Consider the following 23,459-nt stretch of genomic DNA (forward strand, 5'->3'; position numbering starts at 1 on the left):
AAAGAGCTCAAACAGTCGTTACTTACAACAAATCATGTTGTATGTCCATGTCCGCATCTAGTCCTTGAGCGTTAAACTGGTCGAATAGTTTTCCAATAATGAGTGACAAATATTCCTTTAATAATAATTATGCTAAGCTCAAGAGCGTCTTCGTTTCCTTACTTGGTATTCTGACCAGAATTCAAGACCATACATTCTCGGGAGGAAATAGTCCATATAAGCACTGAACGTCTGTAGCGGGCGGTACTCGGTCTGAAAGGTCAATCCGTTAAGATATGATATCATCGATCACATCAATCAACTTTCTGATCTGCGCGTCTGTGCCTTGGTTCTGAAGAGATGATATAAGGGGCGCCTCTATCTCTTTCCAGGCAATGTTGACAACAAAGTTGTCAACTACAAAAATAGAGATCCAAACTTTTTGTATGTTTTCTGAAATTTCCAGACAAAATGAACAAATATAAAGTACTTTTGTAAGCGCTTAAAATTGACACCCCACTAAAAAAATTCAGCCTGGAATTTGGGCATTTTTCGTCTTCCGAATATGTCCTATATTTGGCCTTTGAATGACCTCTCAAATATAATTTTCTCTTCAATATAATGGTCGATTGAAAACCAAAGAATTGTAATATTTGTCAAATAAACCCTCTTTCTTTTTCCTCATCGGTTCCCTCCGCTAACCGGTTCTTTCCCACAGACGATTTCTCTATTTCTCTGCGTCTCACACTTCAATGCACTGTTTGTTCGGAAGCTTGATTTCTCTTCAAGTGACTCAGACTAATACGTAATAGTTCGCGAATTCTTTTCCGATTTGCCGTCCGTTTTCTACAAAAAGCATTTTAGATGTTTTGTTGAAACATGAGCAATTTTTCTAATTTATTATTTTTATTTATTTTTGGGTCTAGTATTTGTTTTCAATCTGTAATAGCCACTTCTGAACCTAATGAGTAAGCTTTGAGGCCTTTTTTTTTTCAAAAATTCGCAATAGAGCGCAAATGCGAAAAATTAAAAAAAATCTGAAATTCTGAAAAAATTCAAAAAATTCAAAAATTCAGAAATTCAGAAATTCAGAAATTCCGAAAATTCGGAATTCAAAAAAATTTCAGAAATTCAAAAAAATTTCAGAAATTCAAAAAAATTTCAGAAATTCAAAAAATTTCAAAAAATTCAAAAATTCAAAAAATTCAAAAATTCAGAAATTCAAAAATTCAGAAATTCAAAAATTCAGAAATTCAGAAATTCAGAAATTCAAAAGTTCAGAAATTCAGAAATTTCCAAAATTTAGATTTCTGAAGGTCTGAAATTCAAAAATCCCAATTTTCCAGACCTACCGTACCCGACTCTCTCAACAAGGCCAAATATTGCAAGAAGGAGAAAACTGATGGTGAGTCCCATGGCCTAACCTTCAGAATTCCTAGGCCATTACCCAAAATTTCTCTTCCAGGAATCACATACGACCAAACGCGGGCCTGTATGCAACACGAGCAACCGTGTCCAGATCCTCAGAACGTAGAGGGTACAGTAACCCGTTACTGTAACTGTCAAACTGCAAAATGGGAAGCACCGGATACAACGAACTGTACACATCGCTGGGTTGCCGAAATGCAGACGGCAATTCAGGATAATCAACCAGTCGAGGATATCAGTTCAACAGTTAATCGACAGTTGAAGTGAGTCTGTTTGTTTGTATATGTGTCCGGATATCCAGTTGCGAAATTTGGAACTTACTTAGTTAGGAATCTCACTGATTCTTAAGGATTTCAAAAAGTTTCGAATTTCCCACTTTTATCCTTTTTCTCCCTCCATACACCAGAGTTTGCTACTATGTAGCTTGTTTGGATGAATGTACAACTCCTCGAGGTGCTTTCTCTGACTTTAAAAATGCCAAAATTTCAAAAATTTCAAAAATTTGACTTTCCAATCTTCCCCAAATTTTCGATATCCTAAATTTCTTAACATTTTTCAGATCCACAATCCAACGAAAACTATTCGGAGGTGACATCACTGGAACCGTCCGTCTGAGCAATGACATGTTGAACCTGGCCAGAAACCAATTTGATATAATGAACGATCGGAACCTTCGAGAGAATAAGGCTAAAAATTTCACCGAGAATTTGGGAGGGTCCGGAGATCAATTGTTGTCTCCAGTGGCTGCTCAAGTTTGGGATCAATTATCGAGCTCGATTCGAATTCAACACGCTTCGAGATTGATGAGTGTTCTAGAACAATCTGTGCTGTTGTTAGGAGATTATATGACGAATCAAAAGTTGAATTTGGCATATGTTAATTGGGGTGAGTTGTTGTTTGTTTCGGTAGAGCGTATTTTATCCTTTACGATATTCTCAAATTCGAAATTGGGGATCCAAAATTCCAGGTTTGTAATTCAGATTATGGAATTCAGAGTTTGGAATCTGGAATCTGGAATCTGGAATCTGGAATCTGGAATCTGGAATCTGGAATCTGGAATCTGGAATCTGGAATCTGGAATCTGGAATCTGGAATCTGGAATCTGGAATCTGGAATCTGGAATCTGGAATCTGGAATCTGGAATCTGGAATCTGGAATCTGGAATCTGGAATCTGGAATCTGGAATCTGGAATCTGGAATCTGGAATCTGGAATCTGGAATCTGGAATCTGGAATCTGGAATCTGGAATCTGGAATCTGGAATCTGGAATCTGGAATCTGGAATCTGGAATCTGGAATCTGGTTCAGAACTCAGAATTCAGAAAATTCAGAATCGGGAATCCGAAACTTAGAGTTTGAATCCCAGAAATTTGAAATCCTGAGTTTGAAAGTGCGCTCTATTGGACTTTTTCAAAATCCTAACCTTTGAAAATTTCAGCGATGGAAGTGGAACGCTCCGAACCAGAATCTCAGGCATTCGGAGCTGCTGCCGCTCCTCCAAACGTTCAGGATGATATGGGAATGATGAGGTGATCTTTTTTTTTTTGAAAATTCCAGCCTGAAATTTGTATTTCAGATGGATTTACTGAAAACATGCAAAAAATATTTCTTTTTCGAAATTTTTGATCTTCAAAAAGCTCAAAGAGAAACCAAACCATTTTTGTTTGTTCAGGGAATTATTGGGAGATCAAAAAAGAATTCAATTTTCAAAAAATTGAAATTTCGAAAATTGAAAATCAGAAATTAAAGCATCCTTCTGAAATCCCTTTTTCCAGAGTTATGGGTGCTGCACCCCCTCTTCAACCAGCCGAAACCAACACCACCATCGTCTTCCCATCCTTAAAACTGTCTCCATCAATCACTCTTCCGTCTGCGTCTCTTCTGAGCTCTGCTGTCTCTTCTTCCCAACCTACAGTATTCGGAGGTGGTCCCAGTATCCTTTCATCGTTCCAAGACGATACTCCAGTGGCTCAAGGAGCCGTTCCAAATTTAAACAGAAATCCTATAAAACTTGGAACATATGCGTTTGCTGGATTTGGAGCTTTGTTGAATAACGGAGAGCATACTGTAATCAACAGTCAAGTGATTGGAGCATCGATTGAGAATGCTACTAGAAGTGTGACACTTCCCAATGATCATCCAGTCACTTTTACCTTTCAACATTTGACAACGAAAGGGGTTTCAAACCCTAGATGTGTCTATTGGGATCTTCAGGAGAGGTGAGAAGCGTCTAGAAGTTTCAGGAAATTCAGAAATTCTGAATTCTTCATTGAAATTCTAAAATTGAGAAATTCCAAAAACCTAAAAAAATCAAAATTTTGAACTTCTGAAATTTAGAAAACCGAAAATTCTAATATTTGGAACTACAATTTTTTAGAATTTTCTCAAAAATTGATTATACCTAACTACCCCTAAACTAACTCAATTTTCAGCAAATGGTCCACCACCGGATGTACTCTAATTTCGACATCTTTCAACTCATCACAATGTTCATGTACTCATTTAACGAGGTAAAAACCAGTGAGGGAATTCGGCGAATACCCGATTTTTATCTTTTTTTGTCTATCAAGATTACTCATTCGATTACTAATTGGAAATAGGGCAAAAGATGAGAGAAAAACAGGGAATTCGGAATTTCTAGAAAATTTTCTTCAAGAAAAATTAATACATCTTCCGTAAAACCTGTAATAAAAAGATACTGTCAAGTTTGAGCTAATTTATCTCAGTTCCTGTGCAAAGTAGCATAACGTTGTCAACTGACAAAATTTTTGTAAATAATATGATGAACATTTTATCAGTTGACCACTTTTCTATATTTTTTACAGTAACCGAGAAAAATCGGCTCAAAGTTAAAAGCTAGGTGTCTGCAAAAAACGGCGCTCCATCGAACAATAAAGCCCAAAAATCTCAATAGAGCAAATTTGCAGTTTCGCGATTCTGATGGACGTTTCCGGTCAAGTGGGTCAGTTTTCGGGTGGTTTGGCGTCGGCATTGGATGTGATTTCAACGATTGGTTGTGCAATTTCCATTGTCTGCTTGGCTCTTTCCGTTTGTGTTTTCACATTTTTCCGGAACCTTCAAAATGTCAGAAATTCAATTCATCGGAATCTCTGTCTTTGTTTGTTGATAGCAGAGTTGGTTTTTGTGATAGGTAAGGCTGCAAGCTACAGTACCCAAAATAGTCATATTTTGACATTTTTCAATGAAATTCTTAAATTTGGAGTCCTACGAAAGTAGCCCAGGGTTTTTCGATTTGTCTGAAAATTTCAGAATGTATTAATTAAAAATAGAGCTTCAATTTTGTAGTTGACAACTTTTTTGTAGCTCTCTTGGTTTTCAAGATATGTGCTTTTGAAAAATACCACCTCCCTCTCCCTCTATCTTGATGATAAATATGAGGAAGGGATGGTATTTTAAAGGCGCTTATCTCAAATATTTTTGTAGCTAGAAAAAAGTTGTCAACTACAAAATTGAAGCTCTAATTTTCTTTAATGTACGCTGAAATTTTCAGACAAATCGTGAAATGCTGTACCACTTTTGTAGCTCTAAAGTTAACTATGTTCCACTGAAAAAAATGTAACGAATATTTTTTGTCCGGGTTTCTCTTTATGAACTACAAACTACAAAGTACATACACAAACTAAAAATTTTAAACTACAAACTACAAACCACAAACTACAAACTACAAACTTTTCCAGGAATGGACCGGACCGGAAATCGAACTGGATGTGGAGTGGTGGCAATTCTGATTCACTACTTTTTCTTGGCATCTTTCTGTTGGATGCTTCTGGAAGGATACCAGTTGTACATGATGCTCATCCAGGTTTTCGAACCGAACAGAACCAGAATATTCCTGTATTATTTGTTCTGTTATGGATGTCCCGCGATTATTGTGGCAGTGTCAGCTGGTGTCAAATGGGAGGACTATGGAACGGATACATAGTGAGTGGGCGGAGCTTGGGAAAAAATTCTGGAAATTTGATAAGAATGACAAATTTTGATATTTGAGAATCTGGAAGTTAAAAAAAAACTAATTGTAAGAATGTCGCAGAATTACGATTCTTCGATTTTCAGATTCTGAAATTCTGCGGTTCTGAAATTCTGCGATTCTTAAATTCTGAAATTCTGCGATTCTGAATTTCTGCGATTCTGAAATTCTGCGATTCTGCGATTCTGAAATTCTGCGATTCTTAAATTCTGAATTTCTGCGATTCTGAATTTCTGCGATTCTGAAATTCTGCGATTCTGTGATTCTGACATTCTGAAATTCTAAGATTCTGAAATTCTGCGATTTTGAAATTCTGAGATTCTGATATTCTGAAATTCTGCGATTCTGCGATTCTGAAATTCTAAGATTCTGAAATTCTGCGATTTTGAAATTCTGAGATTCTGAGATTCTGAAATTCTGCGGTTTTGAGATTCTGAAATTCTGAAATCCTAAATTATACAATTCCGATATTTTGGTATTCTTATAATTTGAGAATTTAAAATTCTCTGATTCTCATATACCGATTTGAAATTTTTTCCGAAATTTCAAAAATCAGAATTTTACAAAACTGCTAGAACTTTCAGATTCTCAAGTTTCCAAGTTTTGAAAAATCTTGAGATTCCTAGATTCTTATTCTATCAAACTCCATTTTGCAGTTGTTGGATCGACACCTCCACCCCAACAATCTGGGCATTCGTCGCACCAATCATCGTTATCATCTCCGCCAATATCATTTTCCTCCTAATCGCTCTAAAAGTCGTTCTCTCCGTTCAATCCCGTGATCGTACAAAATGGGGAAGAATCATCGGATGGCTAAAAGGATCTGCGACCCTTCTTTGTCTCCTAGGAATCACATGGATTTTCGGATTCCTAACAGCAGTAAAGGGTGGAACAGGAACTGCGTTTGCCTGGATATTCACACTGCTCAATTGCACTCAAGGAATCTTTATTTTTGTACTACACGTTGTCCTTAACGAGAAGGTGCGTGCTTCAATCGTCCGTTGGCTGCGAACTGGCATCTGTTGTCTACCAGAAACCAGCAGTGCCGCCTACAACAGCAGATCGTTCTTGAGTAGTCGTCAACGCATTCTGAATATGATCAAAGTGAATGGCCACAGCTATCCAAGTACAGCGAGTACTGATGATAAGGAGAAGCAAATGACGCCGATCACAAAGACCAGTGATTGGCTGAGCAGGCTGCCCAATCAGGACTCCATGTCGGTGCCAGAATCAAATTTGAATTCGGCGGATTTGCCCGAGCAGGAAATTCACGAGATCCGAGAAGAACCTTCGGAGCTCCGCCGCCGCATCACCGTCGACTTGAATCCCACCATCCATAACAACAATTCAAATGTCGAAATCGAAAGTCACGCCTCCTCATCAGATCCACGTGGCAGTCAGATCATTGAGATTACACAGGTGGAGAAGAAAGCGCCGGTGAAGAGAATCAAGTTCCCATTGGGAGCAAAGCAAAGTGAACGAGGATCTCAGCATCGGACGAAAGTGATACCACCGGAATCGCCGGATTCTGGAACTAAGGATTATCGATTTTAAGATACTAATTATAGCTTGTATTTCCTGTAATTTGGCCGAAAGTACTTTAATAGTTTTACCTCAATCATCTCGTTTTCGGTGAGAGATATCAAAAATTTGAGTTCCTCAGCTTTGAAGGTGAGGAGAGACGCAGCCAACGAGACATCCTAACTGTCTGCGTCTCTCCGCAGCTTCCAATCACTGTATCTCGAGTTCTAGAGCACATAGAGAATTGTTTATTAATCTGAAATATTTCATTTTTGATCGCAGACAGTTAGATTGTCTCGTTGTCTGCCCTAATCTTTAACCTTCGTGCCCTTTGAGCTCGATTATCCCAGCTCCTATAAGAGATACTCAAAATCTGTCAACTGATAAAATGTCGCTGATATTTTGACAAACTTTTTATAAGTTGACAACAATTTGATATCTATCACGGGAACCGAAATAATTGAGCTTTAAGTTTAGGAGAGACGCAGGCACCGAGACACTCTAACTGTTTGCGTCTCTTCAAAACTTCAAACGACTGTATCTCGGGGTTCAGATAAGCTAGAGGATTGAAAATTAAATAAAATGTAGAAAATCAAAAATTCAATATTTCCAAACAAAAAACAATTTTCTAGGTGTTCTAGAACCCGAGATATAATGGATTGAAGCTGTAACCGCGACGCAACCGCAACGCGTACGTCAAAAAATAAGCTACTGTATTTCATAACTTCCCCCCTTTGTTTCCTAGATCCCTTCCTTCACATTTTTATTGACTCCTACTGTACCAAATGATCTATAAAACCCATAAAACACCCCCGAATGGTGCTCCCCCTCTCTTCCCAGCAAATGACATATACCGGTGACATTTTATAACTTCTTACCTTCCATTTTCTTCTTCTCCTTTTCCCCTTTTCTACAGAATATTACTGTAGATGACAAAAATGAAGATTCTTATTCTATTCCTATGTCTTCTTTCTGCTCTTCCAACGAATTCTAAAAGATTGACGCCGAGGGAGAACAAAATTCTAAAAGCGAATTGTGGAAGATATGTGGAAGGGTTCACTTCACTGTCTGGAAAACGAAAAGAGACTTCTGAGGAATGGAAAGCGCTTTATGGGAAGGAAGTGAGCATTGGAGAGGCTCCATGGGCGGTTTCGTTGACGATGAAGAAGCGGACAGTGTCCGGGAAACGAGTCGAGGATCAGTTTGTGCAGGTGGGCGAAGTTTCTGGATATTTAGGAAATGAAAACAGTCTTCGAGGAGTTGTACTTGCTAGCCATATATTGAAGAGTGCTGCCGGTTAAGCTACGCGGTCGAAAACTCTGGTTTTCGGAGGAGAGATAGAGTCAAAGTTAGTAATTCTTAAGAATTATTGTTCCTAGCCCTCTAAATTTTCAAATTCTATGTTTGGACATCCGGAAACATAGACAAACTGGCTGATTTCAATTGTCGATTGACTGATCAGCTAATATCAGCAACTGGTTGATTATGTTCACAGAAGTGCGGTGCGATTTTTAGCATCAAACAATCTGAAACTTGATTTATCGAAAATCTAAAAACTGCTAAATGCCAGATGAAGAGACGCAAACTGGCGAATGACTGCTAGCTGGCGGCCGAAGGAGAGCCGACGGGGCCGTTGACGGACTGTTCGCGGACCACATCTCAGAATTTCTAGCAAATTAGAATTTTATGCATTTTTGAAAATAAAACCGGAGTTTTTTTTGAGAATTTCAAAGTTGACAAAATTTATAATTTAGTTTTTTTTAGGATTCTCAGATTCTCAGATTCTCAGATTTTGAAACTTCACGATTCAGGAATTTTTGGATTCTCAGACTCTTACGTCCTTAGAATTCTAAGAATATCTGAACACTTGTGCTTTTCACGATTTTATTTTCCAGCACGGAACCGGCACACTAATCTCTCCTTGGCACATTGTCACCGCTGCTCATCTCGTCGGAATCACTGAGGATCCACTTCCAAACTGTGAAACCGGCGAACTGAACGACGCGAAATTCTTGAGAGATTTCAAAGATTTCGTTGCTTTTGTCAATGTGACATGCGCGGTTCCAGAGATGTGCAAGGATCTGAGACGAGGGGATCAGTTCAAGGCGTTTGCGGTTGAATCGGTAAGGACATCGGGCCACACAGACACACTTTACTTGATTTTCAGCTCTACATCCGTAAAGGATACGTTGGAGATGGATGTGAGGATCGAGAGTCGTTCAACGATATTGCAGTTTTTGAGCTCAAAGAGCCCATCGAATTTTCCAGGAACATCTTCCCGGTTTGTATTCCACAAAAAGCAAAGATTCCAGTTATGGGAGCAAAGGGATACAAGTTATATGGCTATGGAAGAGATCGTGAGTTCTTTCATAACACTTTTGAAAAGTTGAAAAATAATTTTTCAGCATCCGACAAAATTCTAGAATCTGGAAAGCTGAAAACGTTGGTGAGCACCGTTACCGAGTGCTCTGACGAGTTTCCATATGAAGGAGTTTTCTGTACAGCTGCTGAGAATCGCGGATTGTCTTGTGATGTGAGTTGACAGCGGTCAACCGCGACGCAACCGCAACGCATATATCAAAACTTTAAAGGCGCGTATCTCAGGTCCCAGATAAGCTAGGAAGCTCAAACTTTAACGAAAATAACGAGAAGACAACGCTCAATTAACCAAAATTAAATTTTGGAGTTTACAAATTTTGAAAACCAGAGAACCGCGACGCAAACGCGACGAGTAGGCCAAAAACTTTGAGACGTCCTATCTCAGGTCCCAGATAAGCTAGGAAGCTCAAACTTAGATCAATAGCTGCGGCGAACCTTGATTAGAATTTTTCACAGATAACAGTTTTGAAGGTATGAGAACCGCGACGCAACCGCAACGCGTATATCAAAACTTCAAAAGCGCGTATCTCAGGTTACAGACATGGTAGAAGGTTCAAATTTAGAAGAAAATAACAAGAAGGCAACGCTCAATTAATCAAAGTTGAGTTTGGAGTCTACAAATTTTGAAAACCAGAGAACCGCGACGCAACCGCGACGAGTAGGCCAAAACCTTAAAGGCGCGTATCTCCCGTTACAGACAAGCTAGTGCGCTTAAATTTCTAGAAAAATGCCAAAAACACATTTTGATACTCTATGAATTAGTTCCAGCAGACCGAACAACTTTGAATTATTTGAGCCGCGACGCACCCCCACCGCGTAGGTCAAAACTTTAGAGACTCGTATCGCAGGTCCTAGATAAGCTAGGAAGCTCAAACTTAGACCAAAAGCTGAGGCGAATCTTGATCATAATTTTTCACAAATAACAATTTTGAAGGTATGAGAGCCGCGACGCGACCGCAACGCGTAGGTCAAAACTTTAAAGACGCGTATCTCAGGTCTCAGATAAGCTAGAAAGCTCAAACTTTTACAGAAATATAACGTTTTTCCAGGGCGACAGTGGGTCCGGTGTGGTCCGCACTTCTGAAACACGAAACGTCGAAGAGCTCGTCGGTGTGCTCTCAGCTGGAATGCCTTGTCCAGAACTCTACGATGCACATCTCCTTCAACGAAAATATCGAAGAACGTTGACTCAAGAAACCGATCTTCTGATTGATGTCTCATCGCATTTGGAATTCTTTTGCAAGTGCTGTGGAATTTGCACCAAGTGATATAACTGATTTATTGATAACTGATTAATAAAATGAGCATTGATTTTCAAAAAAAAATTGAAAAAGTACACAAAAAGGGGATTTTTGAAGGGGTGCGCATCTAATCGAGGCCATCTATTCCAACTTGCGATTGGCGTTCTGAAAAAAATGATATTCGAAAAATTCAAATTCGCTCCCGAACTCTTACATAAATATTGATTTGGTTCTTGAGTTGAGCTGTGAGCACTTTTCCAAACACGATATGATTGTGGGTGGCCAGAATTTTGGCAGCAGCCAATGCAGCCTCGGATGGGTCGAGCACTGTGGTGCATCCGATTCCATTTGGTATACGGAGAGAGCTCCAGATGTCTAGACTCATCGATTCACTGGGTGGTGGGCAGTTGATGACCTGGAAGATTATTTAATGGCTTACTATTAGGAATTTCCTGGTGCGAGTTCTGGGTCATTTTGATATGATGGCCTAACTTTTGTAATTTGAGTTTTCTAGGTCACCATGTTTAAATGGCTTTAAACGACCCTGATGTGTTTTAGGTGATTTTAACATATTGGCCTAACTTTAGCAAGTTGAATTTTCTAGGCCTTCAAGTTGAAATGATCTAGAAAAGGCTTCATACGGCCCAGATGTATTATCTAGGTCATTTAGACGTGATGGTCTAACTTTTGCAAGTTGCGTTTTCTAGGCCACCACGTTAATTTGACCTAGAATCGATTTGATATTTTCCTGGTGCGTTTTCTAGGTCATTTTGAAGTGGTAGCCTAACTTTTGCAAGTTGGGTTTTTAGGTCATGACCTTAAATTGACCTAGAAATGGTTAATATATGGTTAATACATTATAATGACCCTGGTGAGATTTCTGGGTCTTTTTAACGGAGTGGCCTAACTTTTTCAAGATAAATTTTCTAGGCCACCACGTTGAAATGACCTAGAAAACAAACGAGGGTCACGTTAGGTCATTTTTAGGGCAAAAAAAGGTGGTAGCCTAGAAAACCCAACTTGCAAAAGTTAGGCCAACCCTTCAAAATGACCTAGAAATGGCTTGAATCAAACCTGATGTGTTTCTTAGGCCGTTTTCACGTGGTAGCCTAACTTTTGCAAGTTAAGTTTTCTACCGTAACCCTGTTATCTAGCTGTCACTCACCGGTAAAGACGAGTTTCCAGCAATGACTGGTCCCAAACCATTGGATCTTCCAGCCACGGCGATCACCACTGTAGGCACTCCACTCTCCTCAAACTCCGCCAACACTTCCAAAGTGTCCGAAGTGGTCTTGTGGGCGGAGCTTACTTTCAAAGTGGTCTCCAATCCAAAACCCTTGGCGGCATCCGAGATTTTTCTTGCGAACACTCCATCGGATCCAGATCCCATGATTACGAGGACATGGCAATTTTGACGGGGTTTTGAGAAGCTTGAGGTGATGTCCATTACCTGTAGGATTTAGTTTTGTTTCTGTACTTTTGGCAGGAGATTAATGATGTTGGGAGAGTAACCTAAACGCTCTAATGTCATCTGTGAGCTTAATTATCTCGGTCCCTTTAAGAGATATCAAATAGTAACGAACTGATAAAATGTTCATCATAATATCAGCAATATTTCATTAGTTAACAGTTTTTTGATATCTTTTATAGGAACCAAGAAAATTGAGCACGAAGATCTATGGCTCTTGAGGGCTTCTATTAGAGCGTATCTCTCCCTATTCACCTTTGTATAATTTTTGAAAACCAACTGTAGTCCCTCGGCAGTCACTTCCTTCATATCACGATACACCTGTTTATCCAACTGAAGACGTCTGTCATTCTCCGGCCAAACTCTCCATGAATCATTGTCGATGACGTCAGCCAACAGAATCTCTCCCTCAACTGTCACACCGAATTCAATCTGAAAACAAATTTTGTGTGATGTTTGAGTTGGAGAATTCAAAGTTCAATGTTTTCAGTCTGGAAGTTTGAAGAGTCGCAAAATATGACATTTTTGTGTGTATGCAAACAAACGATAAAGTTGAAATCGCAACATTTGAAATTCGAAATAAAAAACACTAAATATTTGAGCTCAATTACCTCGGTTCCTATAAGAGATGTCATAATTTTGTCAACTGATAAAATGTTGCTGATATTATGACAAAAATTTTATCAGTTGACAAATTATAGATATCTTTTATAGGAGCTGAGATAATTGAGCTCAAAATGCTCGTAAGTTGAAGTTTAGGAGAGGCGCAAGCAACGAGACTTCAAACGACTGTATCTCGAGTTCTAAATAAGCTACAAGATTGAAAATAGTATGAACGTGTAGAAAATCAAAAATTCAATACTTCTAAACAGAGATATAGTGGTTCGAAGCTGAAAGTGAGAAGAGACGCAGGCAACGAGACACCCTAACTATCTGTGTCTCTTCTGAACTTCAAAAGAATGTATCTCGGGTTCTAGATAAGCTTGAAGATTGAAAATAGAATGAAAATGTAGAGAATCAAAAATGCAATTTTTTAAAACAAAAACCAATTTTTCAGCATTTCTCGAATCCGAGATACAGTACCTTTAAGCGCAAGAAAGACGCAGAAAGTAAGAGTGTCTTGTTGTCGGCGTCTCTCCTTAGCTTCAAATCAATTCTATATTTTCTAGCTCGTCTAGAAGCCTAGATACAATCATTTAAAGTTAAGGAGAGACGCAGACAGTTAGAGTGTCTCGTTGTCTGCGACTCTCCCAAATTTGAAGCTCTCTATCTCAGCTCCAGGATGAGCTAGCTAATCCCAATAAAGCACACTTACCTTCATATCAATCAATGCACTATTCTCCAGTGCCCACGCCTTCTCCAGTACTCTAAACACCAATTTCGTCATCTTCTTCATCAACGAAATCTCCTCTCTTCCGATTCTCAAATGATCAATCATCAATCCATTCGACACGATTTGCTCATCACTCCATTGTGGATCGTCATTAGCGTCGTCCTTGAAAAACGTCTCCAATTTCAAATCGGCGAATCTGAATCCTTCCTTAACACCTGGATTTCTTTTTAAGAATGATCCAGTGGCCACACGTCTGGCCACCCATTCAATCGGGATCATTGTGCATTTACGGGCAATGAATTCGGTGTCTGAGACGGCTTGTTCAAAATGTGTGGGGAGTCCCAGGAGTTGAAGATATTCAAAAACGTTTGTAGTCGTTTTGCTAGCGATTTTTGATTTTCCCTCCAGCTCGTTTTTGCGCTCAGCGTTGAATGCCGTAAGACTGTCTTTGGAACGAATTAAGACATAGTCCTGGAAAATTCGGACATCTGGACAAACAGAAAACCATTTTTGATTGCCGTTTTTTCTCCAACTTTGAGCTCAAAAAACTCGATTCCTGTGAAAGATATCAAAAAATTGTCAACTGATAAATTGTAGGTGATATTATGATAAATCTGTATAGGCTGGCTAATCAGTACACTTTGTTTTTTTCTGATATAAAACTTTAATTTTCATCTAAAAAAGTGTTTTTTTTTACCATTTTCAGGAGTGTTGGCGAAATTCCGAACATTTTGAAAATTTTGGAGGGTGTTAAATAGACCTAGATTTTCAAAAAATTCTGTGAATGCAAAGTTTTCAATCTAGCTCTCTTTTAGACCCTCCAAAATTTTCAGAGTGAAAAATCTCCTGAAAATGCACAGCCTGCCGAAACGCGATCGCGCCAAAAAGCCGCCTTCAAATGGTGCGGCGGAGCGCGCCTGTATTTTCAGTGTTAAGTTTCAGAGATTGTTTTCAGATGACGATATCTCATCTCAAACTGAATAAAAAACGATGGGACAACCTACGAATTGTAGAGAAAAAGTTTCTCCATCAGATTTTAATAGTTTTCGTTGTTAAAAGTTTTCCGGCTTTGCGGTATTGTGCCTTTTCTGAAAAAAGTCCAGTTTTTCATACTTACTTTTTTTTCGGATTTCTTTCGTTTTTCAGTGTGATAAAACAACAAAATAGAGAAACATACATTCTGAAAATAGAATCTTAAAATTCAGATGAATATTTCAAGTTTTTATGCCATATTTAGCGAGTGGAACGTCTGAAGGTGTTGTTGAAGAACCGAATCAGTTTTCGTCGATTTCCCGGAATTTCAGGCAGTTTTACTGTCTCACAAGTGTAATTTTCGATCACTAATTACTATTTTTGAATAGATTTGGCGTAGTAGATAAAGTTTAGCTGAAATTTGAAATGTTCCATTTTCCCCCTAGAACTCGGATTGGCAAATTGTTCTCAGAAGTCCGTCAAATTCGATTCAAAATGACATGAAAATGACGCTGTGATAAGTCAGATAAGTTTTGAGCATGTTTCTTATCGTTTCAATTCGATTTAGTCCCGGGAGAAGTCAGGTGTCACACAATATCTCTAAACCAACAGAATCAGGCTATGCACAACTTGTATTTGTGAAAATCTTCCTCGAAAGCCTATTTTCAGTTCAGAAATATACGCATAATGTCAATCATACAAAACAAACTAGGAATCTATGAAATTTTAGCTGAAGAAGTACGAAAAACTGGACTTTTTTCAGAAAAGGCACAATACCGCAAATCCGGAAAATTTTTAACATTGAAAAATATTAAAATCTGATGAAGAAACTTTTTCTCTACAATTCGTAGGTTGTCCCATCGTTTTTTATTCAGTTTGAGCTGAGATATCGTCATCTGAAAACAATCTCTGAAACTTAACACTGAAAATACAGGCGCGCTCCGCCGCACCATTTGAAGGCGGCTTTTTGGCGCGATCGCGTTTCGGCAGGCTGTGAAATAGTCAAAATGGCCGAAAATACATTATGCTTGTCTGAGAAAAAAAAAGGTTGAGACGCAGAGAAAAAGTGTCTGTGTCTCCACCTTATGTGTGCTATTTAGGCTCTCCGCTTCGATATCGCTACCGTATTCAGACTGCGAGAAATACTCTCTAACCTTTTTTTCTCAGACAAGCATAATACTGAAACACGTTTTTGTATATCTACTGTACTTCTTAAGTTGCAACAGTACTGCTAATCATCTTTATTGATTGTTCTCCTAATTTTCAACTGTATATCTTCCTTATCATTCTTACCACAAATAAATGAAGTTGCGTACTTTTTTCTATCTAGCAGCTATCTGTTTGCCGCGCCTCCTGCGCTTTTCGCTGTTTTTTTATCTTCTATTGCTGTCTGTAAAAAAGAAGAAAAAAAATAAGTACTTTTTGCATTCTGAATACAGTAGGAATATCGAAGCGGCGAGCCTAAATAGCACATATTAGGTGGAGACGCAGAAAATGTTTCTTTGCGCCTCAACCTTCATTTTTCAGACAGCGATAACATCCCTAATTTCTGCAATGAACTCGCATATTGTTTCTCAATTACTTTTGGTTACTGTACCTTACAGGCGCACGCTTGTTCGTCAAAAAGTTTCTGGCGAAAGGTGCATGCGCCTTTAAGCTACTGTAGTTTTTTGTTTTCGGCCGGAAAATGCAATTTTTACTCAAAATAAGCTACTTTTTGCTCAAATTTTGCATTTTTCCAACTCAAAAATTTAAATTGATGTTTATTTCACCACAAAAAACCATGAATTTTCTAATTAAAAAAAAACATCAAGAACTAAAATTCTTACTGTACCTCGAAGGCGCAAGCTTCTTCATCAAAAAGTTTTCTTTGAAATGTGCATGCGCCTTTAAGCTACCGTAACTTTGGAATTTTCAACGATTTTTGACACTTTTCCGTCCAATTTTCTCGCAGAAAACATCAAAACCCAGTAAATTTTCTTTGAAAATCCATTTAGCAGTTCTCCAGAAACTCACTTTCTCTCCTTTAATCCCAAAAATTTGCTTGGTTTTTCCCTCGGCGAGCAATTCCAAATTCTCCTGTTTCGACGCAATTTCAGCCAAACTCATATTTTCAGCTAAACTTTTCAAAAAGTTTTAGGTTATTTTTTTCAAAAAAATGAAGTAAAAAAAAACCAGTTAAAATGACAAAAAAATATTTTTTCTTGTGTCTTATCATTCTTTTATCAATGTCCTATCCCATAAAAATGAACGTTTGTCATCGACAAACATCTTGTTTTCCATCCGATCGATTCGCTATTTTTTCTTATCAATTTCCATAGTCAAAGAACACAAAAACCTGTCAAATACTTCAAAATTTTCAGAATCTACTCCCATTTTTTCCTTGAAAAATCCCAAAATTTCTTTCAAGAAAACAGCAACAACGTTTTTATGGGGGGAATTTTTTCTTGATTGTTTCTTTTTGAGGTAATCAGATAGATGAAAAAAAAGGGAGCGGAGTTTCAAAAAGTAGAAGAGGAAAGAGAGAAAGATTGGAATTCAGGAGGAGACGGAGAGAAAAAAAAACAGATTTCAGTGTAATAATAATAGTTTATAGGCGTTTTTTTGTTGTATTTCTGTGTATAAAGAGCAAAAAAAGAACATGAAAAAAGGGGGAGAAGAGAAGGGAAATTTTGAAAAAAAAGGAGAATTCAAAAAAAAAAAACAAGAGAGACAAAAAAAAAGAAAATTTGGGAGAGATTTGAATGAATGGGGGAAGATGGGAAATTCGGCGATTTTTGGAGAGCAAAAAATAGAAGAAAAATTGGTCGGGTGGGGTGAAAGATGAGCAATGGGAACATCTAAAATTTTAATTTCGCCGAAAAATTGGGAAAAATTCACATTGGGCGATTTTTAGTGGGATTTCAAAATTTGCAAAAAAATTTTTTTTGAAAAATTGAAAATCCAAAAAAAATTTTTTTCGAAAATTTCAAAAATTCCAAAAAATTTTTCAAAAATTTTTTTTCGAAAATTTCAAAAATTCCAAAAAATGTTCAAAAATTTTTTTTTCGAAAATTTCAAAAATTCCAAAAAATAATTTTCGATAAATTTGAAAATTTTCAAAAATCCAAAAAAATCGAAAATTTTTTTCAGAAATACCACAACTAGCAATTTTCAAATCTCAAAAAATCCAAAAAAAATTTTTTTTCGACAATTTTTTTTTCAAATTTCCCGCTCAAAAATTCAAATTCCCGCCAAATTTTCCAAATTTTTTTCTTCAAAAAATTGCCAAAAAAGGTGGGGAAGAGGGCTGTGCACAAAGAGAGAGAGAGAGAGAGAGAAAAAAGAAAAACGAGATCCAATCACATCCAAATCATCTTCTTTTCCTTCTAATTAGGAGATCCCTAATTAGGGGGGGGGTGGTAATTACTATAGAAGAGGGAAAGTGCGCTCCATTGAACCCCCAAAAAGGCTACAAAAAATCATTTTTATTCAGAGTTTCGATAGAGCGCAATTACGCCTTCTAATTAAGTGCCTCCTAATTAGGCGTTGCTCTCGCTGCTGCTCCTCCAGGCGGTCCTTGTTGCATTTGCATTGGTCCGGGTCCCGGCGCGCCTCCATTCCCACCCGGAACACCTCCCATAACTCCATTCATTGCTGGCGTTGGCGATGGAATCTGTCCCTGACTGCTGAGTCCCAAATTGTGCATTTGAAGCATTAGACCCGTCTCGGGTCCCGATGGGAATTGTGGTCCTTGGAAGTAGTATTTAAAGTGTGGCGGTTGTTGCTGCTGTCCGTTTCCGGCTACGGCTTGCGGCAGCTTCGGCTTCTCCTCCAACTCTTTGTACTCCAATTTCAGCTCTTTCGGAATTTTTCGCCACTGCATTTGATCGAAAACGTTGTAGTGTCCCTTCTCGTAGGTGCCCGTTTGTTCTCGAACGCCGCCGTATTGGCTACGCGTCAGCCAGACTTGTTCGCTCTTGTGAAATCGCCATTCGCGGTGGTATCTGCAAGGAAACTTGAAATTTTAGGGAATTTTTTTTGGGGATCCAAAACTGCTGAAATTGAGATTTTCTTTTTGAATTTTCAAAAATTTTGGATCCCGGCCAAAATCTGAATTTTTAAAATTCGGATTTTTTTTGGCTGAGAACGTTCAAATGTCCCTTTGTCAAAATTTCCAGAAAAGAGAGAAATTTCGGCGGTGACCTAGTTTTCCAAGGCTTGCGTTTCTTAGGCCACTGAATTTCGGACCGAAAATGTCCGAAAATTTGGCGCCAAATTTGAATTTCAGAAAACTTTTTAAAAGATGGCTAAAAGCATTGCCTAGAAACTGCATTTTGAGAAAAAACTAGGCCAATTTTTGAATTTTCTCCAGACAAAATTTTTCGAATTCCCGACAGAAATTGAAAATCTGAAGTTCTGAAATTTTTTAAGATTTTGCCCAGAAATCATTGCTTTGGCGGTATTTTTAGCGAACTTTTCAAAAAATTACAATTTTGCCCGTGGCCTAGATTTCCAATGCTTGCGTTTTCTGGGCCACTGAATTTTCGAGACTGAAAAAAGTCCGAAAATTTGGCGGCAAATTTCGGAAATTTGAATTTTCGAAATTATCGATTTTTGGCTCCAAAATCGACTTTTAAACCAATTTTTTCCTGAAAATCCCCGAATTTTCAGATTTTCCAGCTCAAAATCCCCCGAATTTTCCAATTTTTTGACCTAAAAATATCCAAATTTTTCTGCAAAACTCACAATTCACACGCAGCAGCAACCTGATAAATCTCGTTCGGACAATTATAGAAAAGATAGAATAACACGTCTTCGGACACTTTGTTCAGTCTCAACGGCGGCAGTTTGTCTCTGATGTGATTGTGCGTCAAATACTCGTCGGGCACTTTTACGTCCAGCTCGTGCGCTCGAATCGGCGAATCCGCCCATGGTCCGCCAAAGCTTCTGTGCAGTTTTCGGCTGAAAAATTGGGGAAAATTGAAGATTTTTGAATGATTTTCAGCGTTTTGGAGCTCGGAAAATGCTCAAAATAGCTCAATTCTTTCTTGATTTTCAGGCTTTGAAAATTCGAAAAACTGAAGGATTTTTGGAAAATTTGCATTTTTATGACCAAATTTTTGGTCCATATTCTCTAATTACAGGCTCAGAAAACCTCATTTTCAGCTAATTTCTCATTTTTTGAAACTGGAAGTCTCTATAAAAACCGCTGAAAATAGATCAATTTCAGCTAATTTTTTGTGAAAAAATCCTACAAAAAGAGCATTTTTAGATCTAAAAATAGCCGAAATTCTGTAATTCTCAGCTATTTCTGGGCAAAAAATGACTCGGAAAAGTGAACCGGAAAAATGGGTTTTTGAGCTCAAAATTCTCAAAATTCGGGCTATTTTTAAGCTAACAAATGAGAGAAAATCAGAATTTTTCGAGTTGAAAAATGCTGAAATCGAGCCGATTAGCGTGAAAAATGTGAAGAAAACCGGAACTTTTATGACAAAAATTGGTGAAAACGGGGCCATATTTGAGCCGAAAATGACCGAAATCGGCTGATTTGTTTCACACGGAAAACTCGATTTTTGAGCTGAAATTTTAAGCCAAAAAATCGGCAAAAAAGGTTTTTTAATGTGCGAAAAAACGCGAAAATCGGGTCATTTTGAGCCAAACATGGCAGAAAATGAGTCATTTTGAGTCGGAAAAATGGGCTTTTTGAGAAAAAAAAGGCCGAAATCGGCCGATTTTCAGCATTTTGGTGCTCGGTAAATGCTTATAATAGCTACATTTTTTGGGACAGAATTTCCGGTTTTTTTCGACTTTTGAGCTCGCTAAACCCTCAAAATAACTCATTTTGTGACCAAAAAAAAACATCACGATTTTCCATAAATTTTCAGATTCCCGGTACGGTTTTCAGCTAATTTCTCACTTTTTGAAACTGAAAATCTCTATAAAAGCCGCTGAAAATAGATCAATTTCAGAGCTCATTTTTTGTGAAAAAATCCTACAAAAAGAGCATTTTTAGAGCGGGGAATCATGTTATTTTGAGCCAAGAAAATGCCTCAAAATGACCAAATTTGAGCTATTTTTGGGCATAAAATGCAAAAAAAAGTGACAAATTTGTCATTTTTGGCTCAATTTTAGCTGAAAAATGGCGAAAATCTGATTTTTTCAAATATCAAAAATCTCAAAATTCGATATTTTCCGCTAGAAAAACCATGAAAATTGGGTCATTTTGAGCTCAAAATTTTCGAAATTCAGGCTATTTTCGAGCTAAAAAATGACGAAAAATCTGATTTTTCCAGGTTGAAAAATACTGAAATTGAGCTGATTAGATTCAAAAAAGTCATGCAAATTTTCATTTTTAGGTCGAAAAATGACAAAAATCGGGTCATTTTTTGACTTAAAAATTACCGAATTCGACCAATTTTTACCCGGAAAAATGGATTTTTGAGAAGAAATTACAAGATTTGTTTTCAAAAATTCTAAAAATACGAGGCAATGAAAGTCAAAAAAGGGAATGAAAATCGCCGTTTTTCAACAAAATTTGAGCGATTTTCAGGCCGAAAAATGCTATTTTCAAGCTAAAAATGACAGAAAACCAGAATTTTCCGGGTTTAGAATACTAAAATTGAGCCGATTAGCGTAAAAAATGTGATGAAAACCGGTACTTTTAGGACAAAAATAGGTAAAAATCGGGTAAATGTTGACCCGAAAAATGACCGATTTTTGAGCTGATATTACCAGATTTTTCTTTATTTCACAGATTTTAAGCTTTAAAATTTGGCAAAAATTGTCTTTTTCAATGTGCGAAATCGCGAAAATCGTGTCATTTTTAGCCAAAAATGGCTGAAAACAAGTCATTTTGAGTCGGAAAAATGGGATTTTTAAGCCAAGAAGAACCGAAATCTGAAAATTTCCCGATTTTTCGTTTTTCCCCCACTCACTCTTGCGTATTCAAACTCAGTCCCAGCGTCGTCAGATCATAACCTAACGCCAGCGAGACTATCGATGGATTGTCGACTGTTCGAAGGTACGTCACCAGCCCGGCCATTCCAAACTGATCGTCGAGCATTGAGGCGGGAATGTTCGTCACTTCGCCTGCAAAAAATTGACTTGTTAGGAGGAAAAATGGGGGAAAATCGGCCTAGAATGAGCAGATTTCGGCGGAAAAACTTTTTGGAAGAAAATAATCCCAAATTTGGCGGATTTTTGAGCAAAAAAAGAGGTTTAAACGACCAAATTTAGCCCTCAAAACGGCATTTTTGGGTTCGGTGGCCTAGAAATCCGATTCTCGGCCAGCTCTCCTTCCTCACCATCGGGATGCGTTACGATGCCATGAAGGGGGCCTTCTTGACTGCCACGTGGAATTCCGCCAATCCTCGAGGGATCACAATCGCCCAGTGGGCCAGCGAAGTCGACTCGATGATCGTCGGGAAGCATCTGGAAGATTTTAAATTTTGAATTTTCGAAAATTTCGAAAAAAAATTGATTTTTTTGCAAAAAAAAGGCAGTACGTTGGCGAGTTGATCTCCGAGCATTGGTCGTTGTGATTGACCAGCACCGCCGACGCCGGGAAGCGCAGGAAAATCCTCGTTCTGTATTTGGAACTCGGAATTTGTTAGAGTGGGGTCCGATCTCATCAGGTTAGCTGCAAATTGATGGAAATTTTTTGTGAAAAATTGTGTTTTTTCGGGTGCAAAATGTGATAAGAAAATCCAGGTGAACATGACGACGAATACAATAAAAATCGGTGGAAATTTAGCGGGCCGTTGAGAAATCAAAATTGGCTTATTTTTCGGCGCGCCTACTGTAGACGATGAAATACGCAAACACCGCGGCGGCAAAGTGCACACAATGAAAAGTTTTGTGATTTCGTTTTTCAGATTTTCAGATGGATTTCAGAGAGATTTCACTGGAAAAACATGCTATCAACTAAAAAAATGCATTGAAATGTTTTCTAAATTCTAAAAACTGCAAAAAATTCAGAATTTTCGTAAAAAATGAAGTTTGAAAATTGACTTCGAAAAATCGATTTTCGCGATATTTCGCAGGAATTTCAGGTTTCAAAGCAGTAAGATGAACATAATTTTTTCGAAGAATTCGGTTAGTTTTTGCAAAATTTTCCAGGTTTTTTTGAAAAATTGAAAAAAAGAAAATTATCGAAAAACGCTGAAAATTCGAGCTCAAAACCAAAAAATAACCTATTTTAAATATCACTAAAAACCTCGATATATGACGAAATTCTATGATTTTCCGCTAAACCGAAATTTCAAAATCTTCCAGAGCGGAAAATCGAATTTGCATATTTTCTGCTTGACAAAAATCATCAAAAATCTTTAATTAGTAACGAAAAAAAGAGAAAAATCTGTTAAAATCTCCGAAAAAGAGTCGATTCCCACTAAATTCAATTTTTGGCGCCGCGGCGCGCACATTCTCATTCCGACTAATGAATTTGCGCGCGGAAATCAATAAATTTGAACTAATCAAGTGTGTGTGTGTGTGCGAGGCAAGACGGCGACACAATCAACCAGCCAGCGTACTTCTTCAAAACATGCTCAAGAAGCATGCGCCTTTAATGTGTCTAGCTTTCTGACCGAGCTTTCCGAAAGTGAAAAATCTAGTCCCTCCTTTTTAGGGACTAGCTTTCTCAAAACTTTGAAAAGTTCGGCCAAGTCACTTTAAAGGCACATAGACATTTTCCGACACGAAACCCACCATAGTTGGTTCGGTAGTCCTGACGGGACGGCGACGACTGGGCGACGTTCAAAACACCTCCGCTCGTTGTTGGAATCGGTGAGAATCCGCCACCGAGTGAAGACGTTCCTGAAAGAAATGGAATATTCTTCTAGTGGCTTGAGGGCGCGACTGAGTAGCTATTAGACTCGCAAACGGTGGTTCCAAATCACTAAGACCATTTTGAAGCGAGCTATACGCACAATCGCTAATTTGTCAGTGGAGCGCGTTTTCTGAGCTATCTATAAACGCCAAAAATATAACTTAGTGCAAAACAATGTGAAATTTTAGTAGCTTTTGAATGGTGCCATTTTAAAATGTCTAGGACCATTTTGAAGCAAGTGATAGCCAGAATCAGAAATGGATCTTGAACTTTGTCAGTGGAGCGCAATTACTGAGTTATCTGTGAACGCCAAACATTCACTTTAATGTAAATCGATTAAAA

General features: G+C 38.0%; 4 protein-coding genes across 4 annotated transcripts in view; 2 read left to right on the forward strand and 2 right to left on the reverse strand.

Annotated features, from left to right (window-relative positions):
- Cbr-lat-2 overlaps window positions 1–6,948 on the forward strand; it is a gene marked incomplete at both ends in the record, with an annotated part of 11,030 nt that extends 4,082 nt beyond the window's left edge. Inside the window, 8 exons of the mRNA XM_045241796.1 lie at window positions 1,326–1,670; window positions 1,967–2,292; window positions 2,845–2,935; window positions 3,182–3,625; window positions 3,839–3,916; window positions 4,334–4,557; window positions 5,105–5,348; window positions 6,051–6,948. Coding sequence (XP_045092458.1) covers window positions 1,326–1,670; window positions 1,967–2,292; window positions 2,845–2,935; window positions 3,182–3,625; window positions 3,839–3,916; window positions 4,334–4,557; window positions 5,105–5,348; window positions 6,051–6,948 — 2,650 coding nt within the window. The remainder of the gene's footprint in view (window positions 1–1,325; window positions 1,671–1,966; window positions 2,293–2,844; window positions 2,936–3,181; window positions 3,626–3,838; window positions 3,917–4,333; window positions 4,558–5,104; window positions 5,349–6,050) is intronic.
- An 896-nt stretch (window positions 6,949–7,844) lies between these two features.
- Window positions 7,845–10,562, forward strand: Cbr-try-9 (the record flags this gene model as incomplete). Its single annotated transcript, XM_002629905.2, has 5 exons — window positions 7,845–8,126; window positions 8,811–9,038; window positions 9,083–9,272; window positions 9,321–9,448; window positions 10,344–10,562. 5 exons carry the CDS (start codon window positions 7,845–7,847, stop codon window positions 10,560–10,562), a joined length of 1,047 nt encoding a protein of 348 aa, XP_002629951.2.
- Window positions 10,563–10,676: 114 nt separating this feature from the next.
- On the reverse strand, window positions 10,677–16,417 carry CBG03675 (the record flags this gene model as incomplete). Its single annotated transcript, XM_002629906.2, has 6 exons — window positions 10,677–10,700; window positions 10,750–10,950; window positions 11,701–11,985; window positions 12,259–12,435; window positions 13,319–13,807; window positions 16,325–16,417. 6 exons carry the CDS (start codon window positions 16,415–16,417, stop codon window positions 10,677–10,679), a joined length of 1,269 nt encoding a protein of 422 aa, XP_002629952.2.
- A 1,408-nt stretch (window positions 16,418–17,825) lies between these two features.
- Window positions 17,826–23,459, reverse strand: part of Cbr-ntl-2 — a gene marked incomplete at both ends in the record, with an annotated part of 7,224 nt that continues 1,590 nt past the window's right edge. The window contains 6 exons of the mRNA XM_045241797.1: window positions 17,826–18,294; window positions 19,037–19,252; window positions 21,226–21,379; window positions 21,595–21,721; window positions 21,796–21,929; window positions 22,997–23,104. Of these exons, the coding sequence (XP_045092459.1) occupies window positions 17,826–18,294; window positions 19,037–19,252; window positions 21,226–21,379; window positions 21,595–21,721; window positions 21,796–21,929; window positions 22,997–23,104 (1,208 nt within the window). The remainder of the gene's footprint in view (window positions 18,295–19,036; window positions 19,253–21,225; window positions 21,380–21,594; window positions 21,722–21,795; window positions 21,930–22,996; window positions 23,105–23,459) is intronic.

Source organism: Caenorhabditis briggsae, assembly GCF_000004555.2.
Source record: "Caenorhabditis briggsae complete genome, chrII, whole genome shotgun sequence".
Lineage (NCBI taxonomy): Eukaryota > Metazoa > Nematoda > Chromadorea > Rhabditida > Rhabditidae > Caenorhabditis > Caenorhabditis briggsae.